This window comes from Arvicanthis niloticus, chromosome 21, assembly GCF_011762505.2.
Source record: "Arvicanthis niloticus isolate mArvNil1 chromosome 21, mArvNil1.pat.X, whole genome shotgun sequence".
Taxonomy (NCBI): domain Eukaryota; kingdom Metazoa; phylum Chordata; class Mammalia; order Rodentia; family Muridae; genus Arvicanthis; species Arvicanthis niloticus.
The window spans coordinates 28,732,806-28,751,198 of record NC_047678.1 but is presented as its reverse complement, the minus strand read 5'-3'; the positions used below and the strand labels follow the sequence as shown (position 1 = coordinate 28,751,198).

The 18,393-nt window shown below is 54.1% G+C and overlaps 4 protein-coding genes across 8 annotated transcripts; 2 read left to right on the top strand and 2 right to left on the bottom strand.

Annotated features, from left to right (window-relative positions):
• The first annotated feature begins 15 nt into the window (after positions 1 to 15).
• On the top strand, positions 16 to 6,361 carry Wdr6 (WD repeat domain 6). The gene is made up of 6 exons (XM_034483995.3): positions 16 to 239; positions 2,102 to 4,583; positions 4,692 to 4,787; positions 4,871 to 4,987; positions 5,075 to 5,193; positions 5,268 to 6,361. The coding sequence occupies exons 1-6, from the start codon at positions 140 to 142 to the stop codon at positions 5,729 to 5,731; spliced, it is 3,378 nt and encodes a 1,125-aa protein (XP_034339886.1). The 5' UTR covers positions 16 to 139; the 3' UTR covers positions 5,732 to 6,361.
• Positions 5,901 to 10,165, bottom strand: Dalrd3 (DALR anticodon binding domain containing 3). 4 transcript variants are annotated; one of them, XM_034483997.2, is made up of 12 exons: positions 8,594 to 8,795; positions 8,222 to 8,517; positions 7,859 to 8,103; positions 7,700 to 7,779; positions 7,498 to 7,626; positions 7,172 to 7,245; positions 7,020 to 7,078; positions 6,826 to 6,908; positions 6,560 to 6,736; positions 6,375 to 6,485; positions 6,211 to 6,279; positions 5,901 to 6,126 (listed from the first exon to the last, which is right to left on the bottom strand). In XM_034483997.2, exons 1-12 carry the CDS (start codon positions 8,756 to 8,758, stop codon positions 6,007 to 6,009), a joined length of 1,608 nt encoding a protein of 535 aa, XP_034339888.1. In that variant the 5' UTR covers positions 8,759 to 8,795; the 3' UTR covers positions 5,901 to 6,006. The 4 variants fall into 4 exon arrangements, with proteins under 4 accessions (XP_034339888.1, XP_034339890.1, XP_034339889.1 ...); XM_034483999.2 differs by lacking the exon at positions 8,594 to 8,795 and adding an exon at positions 10,049 to 10,165 and having other exon boundaries at positions 5,901 to 6,279; XM_034483998.2 differs by having other exon boundaries at positions 5,901 to 6,279; positions 6,560 to 6,643; positions 8,594 to 8,797.
• A 1,093-nt stretch (positions 10,166 to 11,258) lies between these two features.
• On the top strand, positions 11,259 to 13,615 carry Ndufaf3 (NADH:ubiquinone oxidoreductase complex assembly factor 3). The gene is made up of 5 exons (XM_034483893.2): positions 11,259 to 11,801; positions 11,904 to 12,099; positions 12,248 to 12,314; positions 12,400 to 12,500; positions 12,581 to 13,615. The coding sequence occupies exons 1-5, from the start codon at positions 11,725 to 11,727 to the stop codon at positions 12,695 to 12,697; spliced, it is 558 nt and encodes a 185-aa protein (XP_034339784.1). The 5' UTR covers positions 11,259 to 11,724; the 3' UTR covers positions 12,698 to 13,615.
• Impdh2 (inosine monophosphate dehydrogenase 2) lies at positions 13,093 to 18,284 on the bottom strand. 2 transcript variants are annotated; one of them, XM_034483890.2, is made up of 15 exons: positions 17,977 to 18,149; positions 17,525 to 17,573; positions 17,060 to 17,161; positions 16,728 to 16,802; positions 16,216 to 16,422; positions 15,724 to 15,811; positions 15,324 to 15,523; positions 15,151 to 15,241; positions 14,967 to 15,062; positions 14,675 to 14,746; positions 13,885 to 14,028; positions 13,654 to 13,798; positions 13,419 to 13,562; positions 13,254 to 13,337; positions 13,093 to 13,176 (listed from the first exon to the last, which is right to left on the bottom strand). In XM_034483890.2, the coding sequence occupies exons 1-15, from the start codon at positions 18,072 to 18,074 to the stop codon at positions 13,155 to 13,157; spliced, it is 1,617 nt and encodes a 538-aa protein (XP_034339781.1). In that variant the 5' UTR covers positions 18,075 to 18,149; the 3' UTR covers positions 13,093 to 13,154. The 2 variants fall into 2 exon arrangements, with proteins under 2 accessions (XP_034339781.1, XP_034339783.1); XM_034483892.2 differs by lacking the exon at positions 14,675 to 14,746 and having other exon boundaries at positions 17,977 to 18,284.
• Between the last annotated feature and the right edge of the window lie 109 nt (positions 18,285 to 18,393).

Sequence of the window (18,393 nt, the reverse complement as noted above, 5' to 3'; positions counted from 1 at the left end):
TCCGCTGCCCAGCTCCAGGGCTTTGCTACCTGTAGCTAAGGGCTCCGGAGCTCTGCCGCTCGGCTCTCCAGACGGCTGGTTCTCGCGAGAACGCAGCTCTCTCCTTGTCTGTGGCAGCTACAGCAGCTTAAGGACCATCATGGACGCTTTCAGCGACTATGTCTGGCCGCGGGCGACCTCCGAGCTCATACTCCTCCCCGTCACGGGTCTGGAGTGCATTGGGGACAGGCTGCTGGCGGGTGAGGCTTGGTCGGCTCTAGTCGTGCTAGCGGGCGAAGAACTAGCCTCTCCCCTGGGGTGGTCGCACGGACAAAGGGATGCCCTAGGGAGGAGAATGGGCAGCGGGCTGGGGACTGGGCGGGGGTGCGGTGGGGGGGGGATAAGACAGGTTCGGAGGTGGCGGGAAACACAGGCCAGCGGGAGGAGGGCGGGGCTCGAGAGACAAAAGTCTGTGGCAGCAGTGGCAGCTCCTCAAAAATTGCAGCCAGCGTTGAAAGGGTGGACAGAGACTCGGGAAGGTGTGGGGGACGCAGTCGTTCCATGTTGGGGGAGGGGCGGTGCACCCGTAGGTGGACTCAGATGATGAAAACCCCTGGGGCGGAAAACAAAATGGGCAGCTTCAGGGGGTGTGGCAGGAGTGTGGCTGCTGGGGAGGGTGAAGCTCCGCCCCCAAAGATGAGGGGGGCCAAAAAATTGCCTTCTGAGTAGAGCAGTATCCAGAGAGGCTGGGGTTGAGGTTCCTCTTGAGATGGTTGGGGTTCTGAGGCAACTGGGTTAGTAATCATATGCCCCAGTGTCTGGTTGTAATGGGCCGAGATGGATCTGAGGTGCCAGGTGGCCTGGAAGCAGTACGGTCTGATATGAAACCATTGGTGATGGTGGTGTTGGGTTTTATAAGGGCCCTTGGGTCAGCCATTATTAGCCCCGGCAGGGTTGTGTGTGTGTCTTGTGGGGAGGGTGGGGGGAATGTGTGTGTGCCAATATTGGGTTGCCCCAGTGAACTAAACTCTCTGGAGGTGGGACCAGCAAACTTCAGGAAATAAAATCTGTAGAATTTGAAGAAAGAGACAATAGATATGCAACATTAAGAGAGGAGTAATGGTGAGCTCTCTGGGTTTGGGTTGGGGGAGGGGAAGGGCTGAGGCTGGGCAGAGGCCCCGTAATGGTTATTGGGATGAGGAACACTGAAAAGCCTGGGGAGGATGAGATCGTGGAAGACGGCTGCAAGATGACCAAAAAGGAGCTGAGAGTCCCATTCTGGAAAATGTCTGTGTCGATCTGGGTCTGTGGGTTCTGTACACATGAATGGGGTATAAGATTGCCCAGGAATATATGAATTTGTATAGAGGGAGGCCCTGGACAAGCCCCTCTGAGCATAAGCTAGGAATGTGCCCAACTCAGAAGACATTAGTTTTGTTTCTGCTGTCCAGCACCCCATCTCTCCTTCCAAGGGTTCTTTCTTGTTGCTTCTAAGCCTCAGTCCCATACAAGGGATGGTCTCACAGCTCTCCAGTGGTGGGGCCAGAACGCAAGCCTCACCCCTGCCTGCAAAGTGTGGGCTGCCTCTGCACCCCAAACCCCTGTCGCCTCTGACTAGGCACAGGAACTAGATTGAGGAGGGGCGCTGATGATAGGCTGGAGGGTGGGAGGGTTGGCACAGCCTCTTCCCTAAGGGAGGGAGAATCAGGAAGATGCAGGTAGAGGCAGATGAAGCCGAGAATTTGGACCAGAGCAGACGAAGGGTTTCTCATCTGAAGTGTAAGAATGATGTGCACCAGAGGAAATCCTAGTATCTGTCCACTAAGGGGATGGACAGCCAGGCATAAGAGCACACTGCTAGTCCCAGCAGATTCGTGGCTGAGGCAAGGGGATCTTGAACTCAAGGCCAACCTGGGCTCTCCGAGAGAAGCTTACCACAAAAAACAAATGACTGGGAGGAGTGTGCATTTGTAATAGAAGTCCAGCTGAAGCTGAGACAAGGGTTTAGTAGGATTCTGTGTCCTGGTATATTCTGAACCTATATGCTAAGAAGTAGCTGGCCCATCTCACACATCCTAGAGTTAGGCGCGTGGCCCTCATGTGGCTCTTTACCTCCGTCTAGGTGAGGGGCCTGATTTACTGGTGTACAACTTGGACTTTGGTGGGCATCTCCGGATGGTGAAACGAGTCCAGAACCTGCTTGGTCACTATCTCATCCATGGGTTCCGAGTGCGACCAGAGCCCAAAGGAGACCTGGATTCTGAGGCCATGATAGCTGTGTTTGGGAGCAAGGGACTCAGAATTGTGAAAGTAAGCTGGGGTCAAAGCCATCTTCGAGAGCTCTGGCGCTCTGGCCTGTGGAATATGTCCGACTGGATCTGGGATGCACGCTGGCTTGAGGGTAACATAGCCTTGGCCTTGGGCCACAACTCGGTGGTACTGTATGACCCAGTGATAGGATGCATGCTGCAGGATGTCCCCTGCACAGACAGGTGCACCCTCTCCTCAGCCTGCCTGATTGGAGACACCTGGAAGGAACTGACCATAGTGGCAGGCGCAGTCTCCAATGAGCTCCTGGTCTGGTATCCAGCAACCGCTCTAACAGACAACAAACCCGTGGCACCTGACCGGCGGGTTAGTGGACATGTGGGTGTCATCTTTAGCATGTCGTACCTGGAAAGCAAGGGCCTGCTGGCAACTGCTTCAGAAGATCGAAGTGTTCGAATCTGGAAGGTGGGCGACCTCCGGGTGCCTGGGGGTCGGGTTCAGAATATTGGCCACTGCTTTGGACATAGTGCCCGTGTGTGGCAGGTAAAGCTCTTAGAGAATTATCTGATCAGTGCAGGAGAGGACTGTGTCTGCTTGGTGTGGAGCCACGAAGGTGAGATCCTTCAGGCCTTTCGAGGCCACCGGGGCCGAGGGATCCGGGCCATAGCTACTCACGAGAGGCAAACCTGGGTGGTCACTGGGGGAGACGACTCAGGAATTCGTCTCTGGCATCTGTCAGGCCGGGGCTACCCAGGCTTGGGTGTCTCATCTCTGTGCTTCAGATCTCCTAGCCGGCCAGGTGCCCTCAAGGCTGTGACTCTGGCTGGTTCTTGGCGAGTACTGGCAGTGACTGACGAGGGGGCCCTGTACCTCTATGACCTTGAGGTCAAGAACTGGGAGAAGCTTCTGGAGGACAATCGCTTTCAGTCTTACTGCCTGCTGGAGGCAGCTCCTGGTCCTGAGGGTTTTGGACTCTGTGCCTTGGCCAATGGGGAGGGTCTTGTGAAGGTTGTCCCTATCAACACCCCCACTGCTGCTGTTGACCAGAACCTGTTCCAGGGGAAGGTCCACAGCCTGAGCTGGGCCCTGCGTGGGTATGAGGAGCTGCTTCTATTGGCATCAGGCCCCGGCGGGGTGGTAGCTTGCTTGGAGATCTCAGCTGCACCCACTGGCAAGGCCATCTTTGTCAAGGAACGTTGTAGGTATCTGCTTCCCCCAAGCAGACAAAGGTGGCACACATGTAGTGCTTTCCTACCCCCAGGTGACTTCCTTGTCTGTGGGGACCGCCGTGGCTCTGTGCTGCTCTTTCCTGTCAGACCGTGTCTGTTCAAAAAATCTGGGGCGGGAGGCAAGGCTATTACTGCCGCTGAGGCCTCTGGAGCTGGTAGTGGCAGCGGTGGGTCCGAGAGTGTTGTAACGGGAATAGGCCCAGTCTCTATACTCCGTTCTCTGCATGGGAAACAGGGGGTGACCTCAGTTACCTGCCATGGCGGCTATGTATACAGCACAGGGCGTGATGGCTCCTACTTCCAGCTCTTTGTACATGGTGGCCACCTCCAGCCAGTTCTAAGGCAGAAAGCTTGTCGAGGCATGAACTGGGTAGCTGGGCTTCGGATGGTGCCTGATGGAAGTATGGTCATCTTGGGTTTCCATGCCAATGAATTTGTAGTGTGGAGCCCCCGGTCCCATGAGAAGCTACATATCGTCAGTTGTGGTGGAGGGCACCGCTCCTGGGCCTTTTCTGATACTGAGGCAGCCATGGCTTTTGTCTACCTTAAGGATGGTGAGGTCATGCTCTATCGGGCTCTAGGTGGCTGCATTCGGCCAAACGTGATTCTCCGGGAGGGTCTGCATGGTCGGGAAATCACATGTGTAAAGCGTGTGGGCACTGTAACACTGGGCCCCGAATTTGAGGTACCCAATTTGGAGCATCCTGACTCCCTGGAGCCTGCCAGTGAGGGGCCTGGTCTGATTGACATCGTGATAACAGGCAGCGAGGACACTACTGTCTGTGTCCTAGCTCTTCCCACCACCACAGGCTCAGCCCACGCCCTCACTTCTGTCTGTAACCATATCTCCTCTGTGCGAGCCTTGGCAGTGTGGGCTACTGGCACCCCAGGTGGCCCAGGGGATACTCGACCAGGGCTCACTGCTCAGGTAGTGTCTGCAGGGGGTCGAGCTGAGATACACTGCTTCAGCCTCATGGTCACTCCTGACGCCAGCACCCCCAGCCGCCTTGCCTGTCACGTCATGCACCTTTCATCCCACCGGCTGGATGAGTACTGGGACCGGCAGCGCAACAAGCACCGGATGATCAAGGTGGACCCTGAGACCAGGTACTGCGGCTGCCTCCCTGTCATGGGTGTGTCGTGGGATTGTTATAGGGAAGCTCCTCATGTCTCCTGACATGCAGGCTCCACCTGACAGTAGTGTTCTCCCTGCAGGTACATGTCTCTTGCTATTTGTGAGCTTGACTCCGACAAGCCTGGCATTGGCCCTGGCCCCCTTGTGGCTGCAGCCTGTAGTGATGGAGCAGTGAGGTGAGCACATAGGGCAGAGGATGAGGAGACAAAGGGTGTGAGCTCTCAGGATGGGTTCTGAGATGCACCCCCCTCCCCCCCAGGCTCTTTCTCTTGCAGGACTCTGGGCGAATTCTGCATCTCCTTGCTGAAACTTTCCACCATAAGCGGTGTGTCCTCAAAGTCTATTCCTTCACACATGAGGCACCTAACCAGCGTCGGTAAGAGGCAGTCCTCCATGGATTGGGTAAGGGCTCTTGTTGTCTTTCTCCGTTTTATTGATCTGGTTGCCCTCTCCTGGCTTCCAGGAGGCTGATCCTGTGCAGTGCAGCTACAGATGGCAGCCTAGCCTTCTGGGATCTCACCACTGCAATGGACCGAGGCTCTACTACCCTGGAGCCTCCTGCACATCCTGGGCTTCCCTACCGTAAGTACCACGACAGCCCTCATCACCTCTCACACAGGATGAAAACAAGCCTAACAGCCACTCTCTTCCTGCAGAGATGGGCACCCCCTGCATGACCGTCCAGGCCCATAGCTGTGGTGTCAATAGCCTGCACACTTTGCCTACACCTGAGGGCAACCATCTTGTGGCCAGTGGCAGTGAGGACGGGTCCCTGCATGTCTTCACACTTGCTGTGAAGATGCCAGAGCGGGAAGAGACTGATGGGGAGGCTGAGTTGGTACCCCAGTTATGTGTCCTAGAGGAATATTCTGTCCCCTGTGCACATGCTGCCCATGTGACAGGTGTCAGGATCCTTAGTCCCAAGCTTATGGTCTCAGCCTCCATAGACCAACGGCTGACCTTCTGGCGTCTGGGACATGGTGAGCCCACCTTCATGAACAGCACTGTGTACCATGTGCCAGATGTGGCCGACATGGACTGCTGGCCTGTGAGTCCGGAGTTTGGCCACCGCTGTGCTCTGGCAGGTCAGGGACTTGAGGTTTACAACTGGTATGACTGAGTCATCCCAGTGGTGGGAGAATGGAGCATGGGGCCTGACTAGACAGTGGAGCAGGGATCAGCTGTCTGTGTCAGGCTCAGTGTGCCCTGAGGAGGTGAGGGAGCACCACCATAGGTGCTCAAGTGTTCCTGTAGCTGTTGCAGAGGTGGACCAAGAATAAGCCTCTCCACAAGAGGATGAAATTGTATTTATTCTGACTTTTAGTGTCCAACATCTGTGAGGTTTTGTTTTTTTCCCAGTTGATGCTTTTATAAACATTCCTAGCTATTGGGCCATTAGATGTGGCTCAGCGGAGGGAGGCCCAGCATAGCCAAGCCTGTGTGGAACACCTCACGTACTGCCCTCAAAAGCTGTAGGCGAGCAAACATCTGACCAAAGAGGTGTGGCCGAGGTTCCTGAAAGAAGCAACCAGGCGCATCCTCGTTTCCTGTGCCCCCACCCTTGCCCACATTTCCCACAGACCCTCGCTGTATGCTCACCCCTAGAATGTGTACTCGGTTATAGTATGAGCTGAAATCCATGCTAAGCTGCACCAGGAACTTGCACACCTAGAGACAGAGGTTGAATTGTTGAGCTGTTGTCTTTTTTCTTGTGTCACAACCCAGAATAAAGAATAGTGTGTGTAGTGTCTTCTGTGCCTCACCATCTCCGTGCGAACAGGGATGTGGAGCCCTGGGGTGCTGGCCAGACTCACAGTCTGGCTCAGCAGGTCCAGGAAGGGAAGGACACTGTTGAAAAGCAGCAGCCACTCACCCTGTGGGAGACAAGAGTGCTAGGAAGACAAGTCCAGCCTTCTGCCTGTGGCCGTTTATAGGGACGAACACTCACCTCATCATGGAGTAATGAGAAATCCAGGCTGCTCACAAGCGGAAAAGCGGGATACAGACCTTGCTCCATTCCATGTTCGTAGCCCTCGAAGAGTGTGGCAAGGCGGGCACAGTTATACATGACAAAAGTCCCACTCTTTGTGCCCTTTGTGGAGATGGTGCTGTGGGCTAGGAGGAGCTGGGGAATGGGAAGACAGATGCAGGGGGCACTGGCTCTCTCTATACACTGTCTCCTCAGGCTCAGTACTGGGAGGCACCCAGGCTTACCTGGCTCTGGGGGGCTGTGCTTAGCATCTCAAATTTGATGGTGGCCACAGAGAGGATGTCAAAGGTCTCGGTCCAGGCGGGGTCTGGGGTGAGAGATATAGGCTGGTCAGTGTCTGAAGACAAAGCACACAGGGTAGAGGTATGCATGACCTGCTTCTACTTAAGAGCACAAGCAGGGTCTCTCCCAGGTGTACCTTGTGCCAGGTCTCCATGCTTCCGTGCTGAAGCCTGGCACACCTGTGCATGTCTGAGCCTAGAAAAGAAAGTCAGTGAGCACTGTCCCAGTGAGGGCTGCACCTACCTCTCTGCTATTCCTGGCTGTGGACGGCATCCCTTCCAAACTCACCTGTAGTACTCAGGGGCCGTCATCTGGGTGCCAGGTACACCAGCTACTTTCACTGGGCCACACACCAGGTGCTTCTGTGAAAGATTGGAAGGGTTCAGCCCAGTTGGCACTACCCTTCCACCTCCAGGGAGCCACATCACTTGCTTCCCTACCTCGATTTTCCCTCTGTAGCCACCAGCCTTACTTAGTACCTCCTCAAGACACAGTCACACTTTTTCTTAAGACTAGTCACAGGACCCCTAAGGTCACGTCAGTTTCTAAACCCATGGTCTTCTGGGTTTCAAGGGCCTTCTGAGGTTGGAGGTGGTTTACCTTTGGTAACCAACCTGCTTGTGAGGAGCCTGGTCATCCAGCTTCTGCCAAAGCAGATCCAGCTTTTGTTGCTGGAATGTCTCCTCACAGCTTACCACATGTATAACCATGCAGTCATCTACACCAGCATCTGGACCCCCAACCTAAGTAGAGATGGGTCAGTTACTTACAAAGATGCAGAAAGCAGCTTGGGTAGAGGTCAAGACAGCCACTGACCTGTCCTGGGTGGCCATCCTCTGGCCAATGGCGCACAGCCTCCTGCAGCTCAGACAGCACAGAGAGCAGATCTTCAGTCACTACAGAAAACAGAGGTGTTGAAGTGCTTGGCAGTGCAGAGAGACTACTACCACACCCATGTTCTGACTGTTGTCCTACCCAAACAGTGGTCTATGCTGGGGTCATAGCCAGCAGGCTGTCTCTGTTCTACCAGTTCCTTTAGACACAGTCGGCCTAGGACGCCAGGGGGCAGTGTCTCCTCAGAACCATTAAGGTTTGCAAGAACACGGGTCCTCAGTGCTTCTGTCGTGCTCTTCGAGGCAGTGGGCCATTCCACCCGAAGTTTCTGGAGGAAAGTTGACATGTGAGGGTCCCGCACCGGAGGCACTGAGCACACACGTACCCTGAAAAGCAAGGGAGGCTGTCTCACCCCGCGAACCAAGCTTAGATAACCATGATTCCCACCTTTTCTGCCCCAAAAGTTTCGGCCTTTTCCAATTATAGCTTCGAACACGCACTTACCCATGAGCACACAGCACCCGTACTAGGTGATCGGCTACGAGCACGGCACGCAGCTGGCTCAATCGGAGCGTACCCGGATCACAGCGCAGTGCTGGGCAATGTAGGACAACTCGCGGGCCTGGTGAGGCGGGTTTGGCGGGAGTAGCATAGGAGGCCAGGGCACCGAGTACATGTTCGAAGACTGCCGGCCGCTGGAGCTGGAGCGATAAACCCGCGGGTGTCGGCGCGCAGCGCAGTACAGGGGCCACTCCTGGACCCTGCAGGCAGGAGAGCGCACGCAACACGCACTCTGGCACCTGCAGGCAGATGTGTGTGTAAGTGGACTGTAGTTCCGCGTATCCGGCTAGACATGCCCGACCGGCGCGCACCCACCTGCCCATCCCTGAAGCGCGCCTGTAGCGCGCTTCGCGGTGCCAAGAAGTCTCGGACACGAAGGTGCCGGGCATGCGTTTCCTTAAACCACACCGGGCTACCAGGCCCTACAGCTGCATTAAGGGCCTCCAGCGTCTCCCCAACCCCAAGGCGCCCGGTCGCCATGGCGACCGGAAGAGTAAGTGGAACAGGAAGCAAGTTATCGGTAGAGCTTCCGGGAGGTCCGCCTGGTGGGGGCGGGGATCCGGCGATGGATTCTCCTGAGTGGACCAGAGCGCTTGAGCATGCCAAGTGAACTTAGATTCTACCCACGTCTCCAGCTCTCCCTCCCGATGGCCTTTCCTGTATTCGTGAGCCCTAGCCCCCAAATCTGAGGATCCTTTTTTCTTCCTACGTTTTTTTTCTTTAAATCGTCACCCCGAATTAACTTGGTAACGGATCTTTGTTACCACTGATGAGACTTTGCCACCAAAGTTTCACATCTTTGTGCTTATGTTTCTTTTTTGCCCCATTTAAACAAATTAAAGGTCAGACGCACTAGAGGAAATGTCAAAGGAATAAAGCTGTACCATTAATAACACTTCTGTTTTTTGACATAGGGTTCCTCTGTGTAGTTGTGGCTGTCCTGGAACTCACTCTGTAGACCAGAATGGCCTTGAACTCAGAGATCTGCCTGCCTCTGCCTCTTGAGTTCTGGGATTAAAGGCGTGCGCCACCACTTCTGTCTTCCACTAAAGGCCCTTTACCGCCTACTTGAAAAATGAAACAAAACAAAATTTGACTTCTGGTTATTGGCATGCCTTTCTTTGGCAGCGGTATGGGATGTCTTTATTCTCAGTAAAAGCCCAATCTGACAGAATTGCCCATCTTGATATCTGAGGAATTAGAGTCATAATTTCCAGAATTACCAGCCTTTAATGTTTTTCTTTTAAACTGGTGTTACTGGCACCTTTGGTTCTTTAGGCAACTGGCCAGTTAAAACAATTAAATGTGATTCTGAGAAGACCCAAATAAGCAGAGATCTCAAGTAGAGCATGCTGCAGGAAAGCTTTTCTCTGTCCAAACGCTTTCGTTTCAAAGTAACGTAAAACTCCACTTCCCCTAGTAATGAATGAATCCAACTGGTGAACTTCGCTCTGGAGAGGAATGAAGTCTAGAGATAGGAAAAGTTCGGCAAGGCCGGGCTATGAGGCCCTGTTTGGGAGGTGCCGAAAGAGCACTGGGCGGACACGACATTCCCGATGGCTTCTTGGGTGCCCACTCAACGGGAGTGATCGTGTCATTCCAAAGCACTTTCCATGCTGTGGGCTCAGCTGCTAGCAGTGTTGGGACCCACCGGCAGGTTGGTGATTTTTAGCTACTCTCCCTCCATCAAGACGGTTGGGGTGGTTTTTCCCCAGGAAGTGAAGAGCTATCTTTAGCGAGCTGCGGGCTGGGCGGCCCTGAGGGACTCACCGCCATTGCAGCCCTACAGAGAGGACCTTGGACCTCCCTCGTCAGAATTCTCCAGGGATTCCAGAGAGGGCCATCAGCCCGAGCTCTTTTCGTCGTCTCTGCCTGCCACCATCAGTCTGGGAGTGCACCTGAGAGATGGAGATGAGAATGGCCCAGTAGTGTTTCTGAGGATAGGGACCACCTTATCTGGGACAGGGCGCTGCTCAGGCAGGAGAGCAGGGAACGAAATCCAAGTGCAGCTGGAATGCTCTGGAGACAACAGCTGCTTTTGGGATTCCGTTGCCCGCTGTCCAGCCATTGGAGGAGGGCTCCCAGGTCACTCGCCCTGAGGCCAAACCGGAACCCGCCCATCCCTTCCCAGTGGGCTGACTAGGAGTAGGTGTTTTAAACCAGTCTAGTGAGAATGAGACGCTCACCTGGGCCCCAGAACAATAGGAGAAGGTGGGGGCATCCCCCGGGACGAGGTCCTGATCCGGATTAGATCAGAAGGGCAGGATTAGCCCTGTTGAGTCCCAAACAGGAGCCACTTGTACCGGGCGGGCTTCGGAATCCGTCAAGAGGGAAGCGATCCCTTGGGACCCGAGAGGAAGTAAACCCATGTCCACTTCTGGGACACCCCAAAGCCTAGGACCCTTTGTCTGATGATGCTGCCAGATCACGAAGTGCCAGGGGCCAAACTGGCCCATATAACAGCCGTAGGACAGCCTCCCCACCCCCAAACCCATTGCAACCGGCCCTGCAAGAACCCCACAGCCAAGCCCCAATTGTGTCGAGCATCCCACCCGTCTAGTCCAGCAGATAAGAGAACGCGACAAAGTTCCTCTGAGGCCAGGACAGAACCGGTGCGCAGAGATGCCCATGCCGCGGGACGCCAAGGACTCATGCGCCAGTAGGCCCTAGACTCAGCTCAAGATAGGGGGAGGGAGACTCTCGGTACGCGCACGCAGAGCGCGTGAGGACGGGGTGGTGCTCCAGGCGCTGTCTACTTCACGTCTGGTCCGGTTTGGCCCAGTCAGTCCCACCCGAACAGCTACTCCAGCACTGCCACGGCGTGCCCTTCCGCTGGCTCTAGCTGTCCCCCAGACTTGGAGCCATTTTAAGGAGAAACCATCTGGCCACACCCCCTCGCGCTGCCGGGAAGCCAATCCACGCTCGACCACGCCTCTCATGGAGCGCTGCGCCGTCGCCAACGGTCGCGCGGGTGACGGTTGGGGAAAGCAGCGATTTCGAGACTAGCTAGGGAAACCTTAGCCATCCGCCCCGCCCAAGGAGCCCGACTCTCCAAAGCCTGGGATTAAGGGCCTGGAGGCTGGCACCACACCCTGGCCAGGTGTTCATAACAGGACCAGGTGCGCAGCTGCCCCGCCCTGGTCCCTGGGAGCCCGGATAATGGCTGAGAATCCGAGGAACAGGCCTTGGCGGTGGCCTAAACAATACCCAGAGGGCACCCGTACCAGCAGGTGTTTCCCTCCCTCCTCCTTAGGGACAGTCGCTGGAGGCTTGGGGCGGGGTGGGCGACAGGTGCTGACACACCCGCACCGGGAGACAGAGGCTCTGTATTGCTCCACTGCATCGGCCAAGGTGCGCGGTGCCCTCCTGGACGCAGGGGGCGCTGTGGCCACTTTGAGACAGACAACTCTGCCCCTGCGACCGGGTCACTAAACGCCGCTGCAGCCATGGCCACTGCTCTAGGATTTCGCTCCCTTTACCAAACGCGGCATGCGCCGCTCTGTCGGCACGTCTATCGGCTGTGGTGAGCATCCCCTGTCCAGCCTCAGACCACATGGCCTCAGACCTTTCAGTCCTGCATAGTAGTACGGCCTGGCCATGAGTTCCTGACTTTAGCCCTCCGCAGGAGGAACCCGCGTCGAGGACACCGGCTCTCTCCGGCGGACGATGAGTTATACCAGCGGACCAACATCTCTCTGCTGCAAAAGGAGTTCCCTCAAGCTACTTACATCGACAGCTACAATAGCAGAGGTTTCACTATCAACGGAAACCGCGTGTTTGGCCCTTGCGCGCTGCTCCCACAGACGGTGGTCCAGTGGAACGTGAGCCTTCCCCTACATTGAAACTTAAACATAGCGCCCAAAGCCACTTCCTCCTAGCAAATTTAGCTTTATTTTGTTGCCTATTAGTGTCACTGTGGGTAAAAACTGGACAAATTTGATGTGTTGAATGGCCTCTGCTCCCATACAGGTAGGATCTCATCAGGATATCACTGAAGAGAGCTTCTCCCTTTTCTGGATGCTGGAACCTAGGATAGGTATGGGGCAGTGGGTAGCACTGGGTCCTAGGAGACCACCTTCTCTATCAGATCCTCAACGTTTGGTTGCTTCCACATTCCTTAGAGATTGTTGTGGTGGGCACCGGAAACAAGACTGAGCGGCTGCACTCTCAAGTCCTACGGGCCATGAGGCAGCGGGGCATTGCTGTGGAGGTACAGGACACGGTAGGTCTTTGGATGTGAACATTCTACCTAGTTCAGGCCCTACTTATCCCAGACATGCTAATTCTCCATTCTCATTGCAGCCCAATGCCTGTGCCACCTTCAACTTCTTGTGCCATGAAGGTCGAGTGACGGGAGCTGCCCTCATTCCCCCTCCTGGAGAGACTGCACTGGCTTCTTTGGGTCAAGCCTCAGAATGAAAGGAGCTGTCAAGGAGGGCACTGTGCATGGTATCCCAGTGGTTTCCCTACTCGCTGCCTTTTGGCATACCACACTTGTCATGCCTGCTCAGGATAATAATTTATGCTCTTACGTATTAGTTGTGTTGCTGGGTTTGGCTGCTGACAGGGTGGGGGTGAAAATTAAGGGTTGTTTCACTCAATTTAGGATTCCCTGGCCCCTTATCTACTTTGCTCATATGCAGATGAGGAGACCCCAATAGCTCTCCCAACTTCTTTAGAAGTACAACTACAGGTCCATGAAGTACACACAGCATGGCCCAGGCTGTGTCACAAATGAGGAGACTATAATCTGTGAACATGTGTGATGGTGGTGACCGCGAAAATTCCAAGTGTCCATTGAACTCAAAGATCAGTTGTCAATTTTTTTTTTCCCAAACTTTTATTGAAAAATTCAAGGCATATACTGGTTCTGTTTTCAGAAAAGCCGTTTCTCGTACCTGTAGGCAGAAAGCATCTGAGTTTAGAGGATGTCTGAGGCTTGCAGAAGCTCCCACCCAGGCTTAGGACTACTTACGAATGGAGGCTGTGGACACCACCTTCCACCTGGGCTGAGGATGTTCTCTTCTCAAACTTAAGTTCCCCCGAGTACATCATGGCTCTGAGGAGAAGCAGGTATTAGATACAGGCAGTAGCACTTCTCCTCCAGTCTTAAAAGTTCCACCTACTCACCCAAGCTTACCTGACTTGGGTTAAACTCTTGGCACCAATGTCCTGACAGGAATGCTGGATGCCAGCAATCAAGTAAGGGACAAACTTGTGGATAGACCCTTTGTCCTGCACTGCCCCTGAAACTCCTTGGGCCACTTTGATTTTGTCAGCTTCACTGTTGGAAGAGGCAGAAACATGAATAAAAGTTGCCAAAGGGATGAGACCAAATGCAGGACGTTGGGGGTTGACTTGTCTGCCTGTCCTACCTGAAGTATCGGTTCTGGCTGCTGAGATGTTTGTCCATGGCATCAAGAGAACCCATACCTCGGTACTTCTTCAGCCGGATCCCATCTGAGAAGAAGTACTCACCAGGAGCCTCGGTGGTGGCAGCCAAGAGGGAGCCCATCATGACTGTGGACAGAGAAGTGAGCTAGGGGCAGAATCTGAGACGTGCAGGAAAGGGGACCCCAACCAGGCCCTAAGGCCCTAGGCCTCACCTGTAGAAGCCCCAAGAGCCAAAGCTTTGGCAATGTGACCCACATTTTGGATTCCTCCATCAGCAATAACAGGAACACCAAAGCGACGTGCATACTCAGAGACCTTGTACACTGCTGTCGCTTGGGGTCGCCCGCAGGCCAACACTGTTGAGAGATGGAGGGACAGATGGGTGTGTAATACTGGGATAGAGGGATGCAAGGGCCACTCACAGGGCCCAGTAGCTCTGAAAGACACCTATACCAAGTCCATAGCTGATGAAGAGATGTGTCTGGGATGGTTACTACCCATCTGCCTTAAATAGTACAAACACCTGTGCGGGCTTCACCTCTGCATGTGCTCGTCGTGCATGTGTGCAGGGCCCAGGGCAGCCTCAGGCACATGCAGTTTATAGCAGCCGGGAAGCCCCGCCCAGCTGGTATCAGATGGGGCAAGAGTCACCGTGCAGTTAGTATCTAGAGACACCAAGTAGGCCTTGCCTTTCCTGCGTAGTGGGCAGCTCAGGCAAGATCAGGGCAGTGGTAATAGAGAAGAGAAGAAGTTCAAGAATTGGTGAGCCATGCCTACTGCAGAGTGTGTGGACAGAGCAGGGCCTGCCTCAGGAAGGAGGTCCTGCTCCATGAGCACCCTAGGAAGGAGCTGTGATCTCAAGCAGCCCCCAAACCATGGTCTGTACATCTGTTTGCCCTGCCCACCCAACAGCACCACAAACCCTGGGAGCTACAGCTACAGTCAACCAAGCAGCCGGGCAGTGGGCAGCTGGGCCGGGCCAGTGGGCCGGGCCGGACTTACTATAGCAGCCCGAGACAGTAGAAGGGCATTTGGGGCTGTGGGACTTTATGTCTGGTGGGATCTTGGGAGCCGCTAAATAAAACAAACAGACCAGAGTTTAGAGAGGGCACAGAGCAGGAGCAAGGAGGCCAGGCTAGGCAGGGAGTGGCAGGTGAGGGATGACAAGAACTTGTCTTGCTTCCAGCCATGTCACCCATCCAAGAGGCCTGTTTGGCCCTAGAGTTGCCCACGTTGGAGGACTCAAGTGTAGTTCCCCTAAGAGGCCATGGCCCCAATCAAAGCGTATTTTTACCTTCTTGGGTGATGCAGATGGAGCCACTTCCCATGCCAACTCGCAGAGCGTCCACACCTGCATCTATGAGGTTCTTGGCTTGAGCAGCAGTGACTACTACAGTGAAACAGAAAGGCTAATGAGGGTCCAGGTGGCAGGAGAGCCTGCATCTCATCACCAGCTTGCTCAGTGCTGTGTCTCTTACCATTGCCTCCGATGACCTGGAGATTCGGGTACTTCTCCTTAATGTATCTGATCATATTGATTTGGAAGATGGAATTTCCCTGGGAAGAGTCCTGGAACAGGAAGGAAGTTCTAGCTATACTGTGATATGGCCAATCACCTGTTGAGCCCCACCTTACTTATACTGTAACTCACCAAAACCACCACATCCACACCAGCGAGGGCCAGCAAGTCCAGCCGATACTTGTCATCCTCATGGGTGCCAATGGCTGCCCCACACAGTAGTTGTTTTTTGGCATCTTTGGAAGCCAGTGGGTAATCACGGTTCTTCTTCAGGTCTGTCCGGGCAATGATCGCCACCAGCTCATCATTTTCATTCACAATGGGCAACTTTCCTGAAGGCAGAAGAGGACAGAGTCAGGGTCCTGAATATAATTCCTTTGTTTGTTTTTCGAGACAGAGTTTCTCTGTATAGCACTGGCTGGTTTCAAACTCAGAAATCTGCCTGCCTCTGCCTCCTAGGTGCTGGGATTAAAGGCAGCGCACACCTGAATATAATTTCTGAGCCCCTTCCCACCTTTAGGTTAGGACTTACCCTTTTTACTGCGCTGCAGAATTTCATTTGCCTCTTTCAGAGTGACGCCGGCAGGGGCTACCACCAAATCTTCCCTCTTAGTCATGATCTAGGATATGAGTCATGAGGCAAAGACCAGTCAGATCAGGACCCCCCTTGCCCATAGGCCATACTATACTATTAAAAGACCACCAGGATCACATACAGAAACCCAAGCCAGCCCTCCTGACAGGCACTCAGTAGTTATGAAGAACACAGTACAGGGAGCAGCCTCTCCAGAGAAGGGCCACACAAATGCAAGGGGAAGAAAAGCACAAATGTTAGCAGACAGTGACCAGAGTCCCTGATGGAGAAGGGATGCAGAAACCACATGAACTAGTAAGAAACATAGCAGGACATTCTTCTTGGACAGAAAATAAGGCCACCAATAGCACCATATAGGTTAACAAGAAACTGCATGCTTTCTTCAGTTTGAGCTTAGACCTCGGTTTCTCCTCAACCAGGGTCACCTACCTCTTCCAAGAAACGGTCATGCTCTTCCTCCTTGAGAAAATCAATGTCCCTTGAGGAGATGATGCCCACCAATCGACTCCCCATCCGGCCTGTATCTGTGATGGGGATACCACAGAAGCCATGCCTGGCTTTGGCCTCAAAAACATCGCGTACACGATCCTTGGGGCTAAGGACCACAGGGTCAGTGATGAATCCCTGTTCGTATTTCTGGAAGGTATGGTTAGAAGGTCACTACATCTTTGAAATCACTGTCATCAGGCTCCTGGTCTAAAGAACAAGGTCCATGCCTAACTGTCCTGGATAGCAGAGCCACAGAACCAAAGCAAACCCTCAAACAAGGACACAGGTGGTCTGGAAGGACTGTGCACTTGCTTAAGAAATGGGGTCTTGGGGCTTCCCCCTCAGTAACTGAACCTCACAGCAGGAAGAACACTTAGCAAAACAAACCCTCCACTCCTGCCCCATGCCTGTAATTCCCAGGAACTCTTAGCCATGATTCTTGCCCTTCTAACCTTCACTTTCCGAACTTCATTGGCCTGGAATTCTGGTGTGCAGTTGTGGTGGATGAAACCAATACCTCCTGTAAGCTATAAGATGAACACACAAGTAAGTGATAAAAATAAGAGGCACAATGTTTGGCTATAAGATGGCACCCATGAGCCGGGCGGTGGTGGCGCACGCCTTTAATCCCAGCACTTGGGAGGCAGAGGCAGGCGGATTTCTGAGTTCGAGGCCAGCCTGGTCTACAGAGTGAGTTCCAGGACAGCCAGGGCTACACAGAGAAACCCTGTCTTGAAGAAAAAAAAAAAAAAAAAAAATGGCACCCATGACCCTTGAGCCTCACCGCCATTGCGATGGCCATTCCAGCCTCTGTGACAGTGTCCATAGGCGAGGAAACCAATGGGGTCTTCAGTGTAATCTTCTTAGTTAGAGCAGAGGTCAAGTCCTGATAAGATAAAGGACCAGCAAAGGAAAATACAGCTTATTGCTCAGGGTCCATCACAGGAGCCCTGGTTGATCTACGAGTTCACCAGGAAGACAATTCCATTAACTCTACCTCATGGCCCAAAGCCCAGTCTGGCGCAGAAGCTTACGGTGAAAACTAGCAGCATCTTACCCATCCTAGACGTTTACCAACCCAGTTCCTAGAGTGGGCACAGTGCCACATGCCTACCGTAACACCAGAAACCAGATGGAGGTCTGACACTAATAATTAGGGGTCAGCCTGGTCAACATAACCAGTTCGGGAACAGCCAAGGTTATATAGGTAGGCTGTCTCAAAAACAAAACAGAAACACCCAGTACTCACCACCTGATCCGCAGTGAAGTCGATATACCCAGGAAGAATGAGAAAATCACTGTAGGAGGGAAATAGGCAGGACTCTCAGGCTTGTGACACCAAGAAACTTCAACTCCATATACATCCCATAAAACTCTTGAGCAGGGAGACGTACCGAGCACGTCTGACATAGGCAAGATGTCACTGGGTGGATGCCACCGAGGTGTCATTAGTGCTACTGCACACTAACAATTCCATATATCCAAAACCGAGTCTCAAGACTCAAGTCTTAAGTACTATTGAAAGCACCCTCTCAACCCCCGCCCCACATGTCATCAAAGTTATTCTCCGGTGATACGTAATTCCCGGATCCTGTTTCCCATCCGCTCCCAGGAGAGCTTCAATGAAGCCCTCCCTCCTCCGGCCTTCTCGCCAGCGTGCGGCCCCCTCGCCTCGCCCAGATGGGTGCCCTAGACCCGCACTTGTAGGTGAGGCCGTCCCCGCAGTTGAAGAGCTGCTGTGCGGTGAGCCCGTCGTCTGGCACGTAAGAAGTGCCTCCGCTGATCAGGTAGTCCGCCATGACCAACGAGGAACCCGGACGCGCGCCTCCGAGGACCGCGCCGCAGAGGCCTCTGCCGTCCGGACCGCGCCAATATAAACTAGGCTATTCCGTCACACGTTGCGTGCGTCGCTGACGCCAGGGCGTAGGGCGTGCGTATTGAGTGCCACGCCCCGCTTCGAGGCGGAGCTAGCGGAGCTGGATAACCGCGTGCTCACCGCGTTCACAGGCAAGGCCACGGGGCTGTTTCCTGTCCCACCCGTCGCTGCGCCCCGCCCCCGCGAGACCCGGCCCATTTAATTGTTTCCACTTCCCCTGCAGAGCTCCTCCCCCAAATAAA

Coding starts and splice junctions, on each gene's coding strand:
- Wdr6 (XM_034483995.3), top strand. CDS start 140: ATGGACGCTTTCAGCGACTATGTCTGGCCGCGGGCGACCTCCGAGCTC. Junction 240..2,101: donor TGGGGACAGGCTGCTGGCGG/GTGAGGCTTGGT, acceptor ACCTCCGTCTAG/GTGAGGGGCCTGATTTACTG. Junction 4,584..4,691: donor AAGGTGGACCCTGAGACCAG/GTACTGCGGCTG, acceptor TTCTCCCTGCAG/GTACATGTCTCTTGCTATTT.
- Dalrd3 (XM_034483996.2), bottom strand. CDS start 8,758: ATGGCGACCGGGCGCCTTGGGGTTGGGGAGACGCTGGAGGCCCTTAAT. Junction 7,079..7,171: donor ACGGCCCCTGAGTACTACAG/GTGAGTTTGGAA, acceptor TTTCTTTTCTAG/GCTCAGACATGCACAGGTGT. Junction 6,280..6,374: donor TCCCTGTTCGCACGGAGATG/GTGAGGCACAGA, acceptor CTCTGTCTCTAG/GTGTGCAAGTTCCTGGTGCA.
- Ndufaf3 (XM_034483893.2), top strand. CDS start 11,725: ATGGCCACTGCTCTAGGATTTCGCTCCCTTTACCAAACGCGGCATGCG. Junction 12,100..12,247: donor AGACGGTGGTCCAGTGGAAC/GTGAGCCTTCCC, acceptor GCTCCCATACAG/GTAGGATCTCATCAGGATAT. Junction 12,501..12,580: donor CTGTGGAGGTACAGGACACG/GTAGGTCTTTGG, acceptor TTCTCATTGCAG/CCCAATGCCTGTGCCACCTT.
- Impdh2 (XM_034483890.2), bottom strand. CDS start 18,074: ATGGCGGACTACCTGATCAGCGGAGGCACTTCTTACGTGCCAGACGAC. Junction 15,242..15,323: donor GTGTGGATGTGGTGGTTTTG/GTGAGTTACAGT, acceptor TTCCTGTTCCAG/GACTCTTCCCAGGGAAATTC. Junction 13,177..13,253: donor GGTGTCCACAGCCTCCATTC/GTAAGTAGTCCT, acceptor TTCTGCCTACAG/GTACGAGAAACGGCTTTTCT.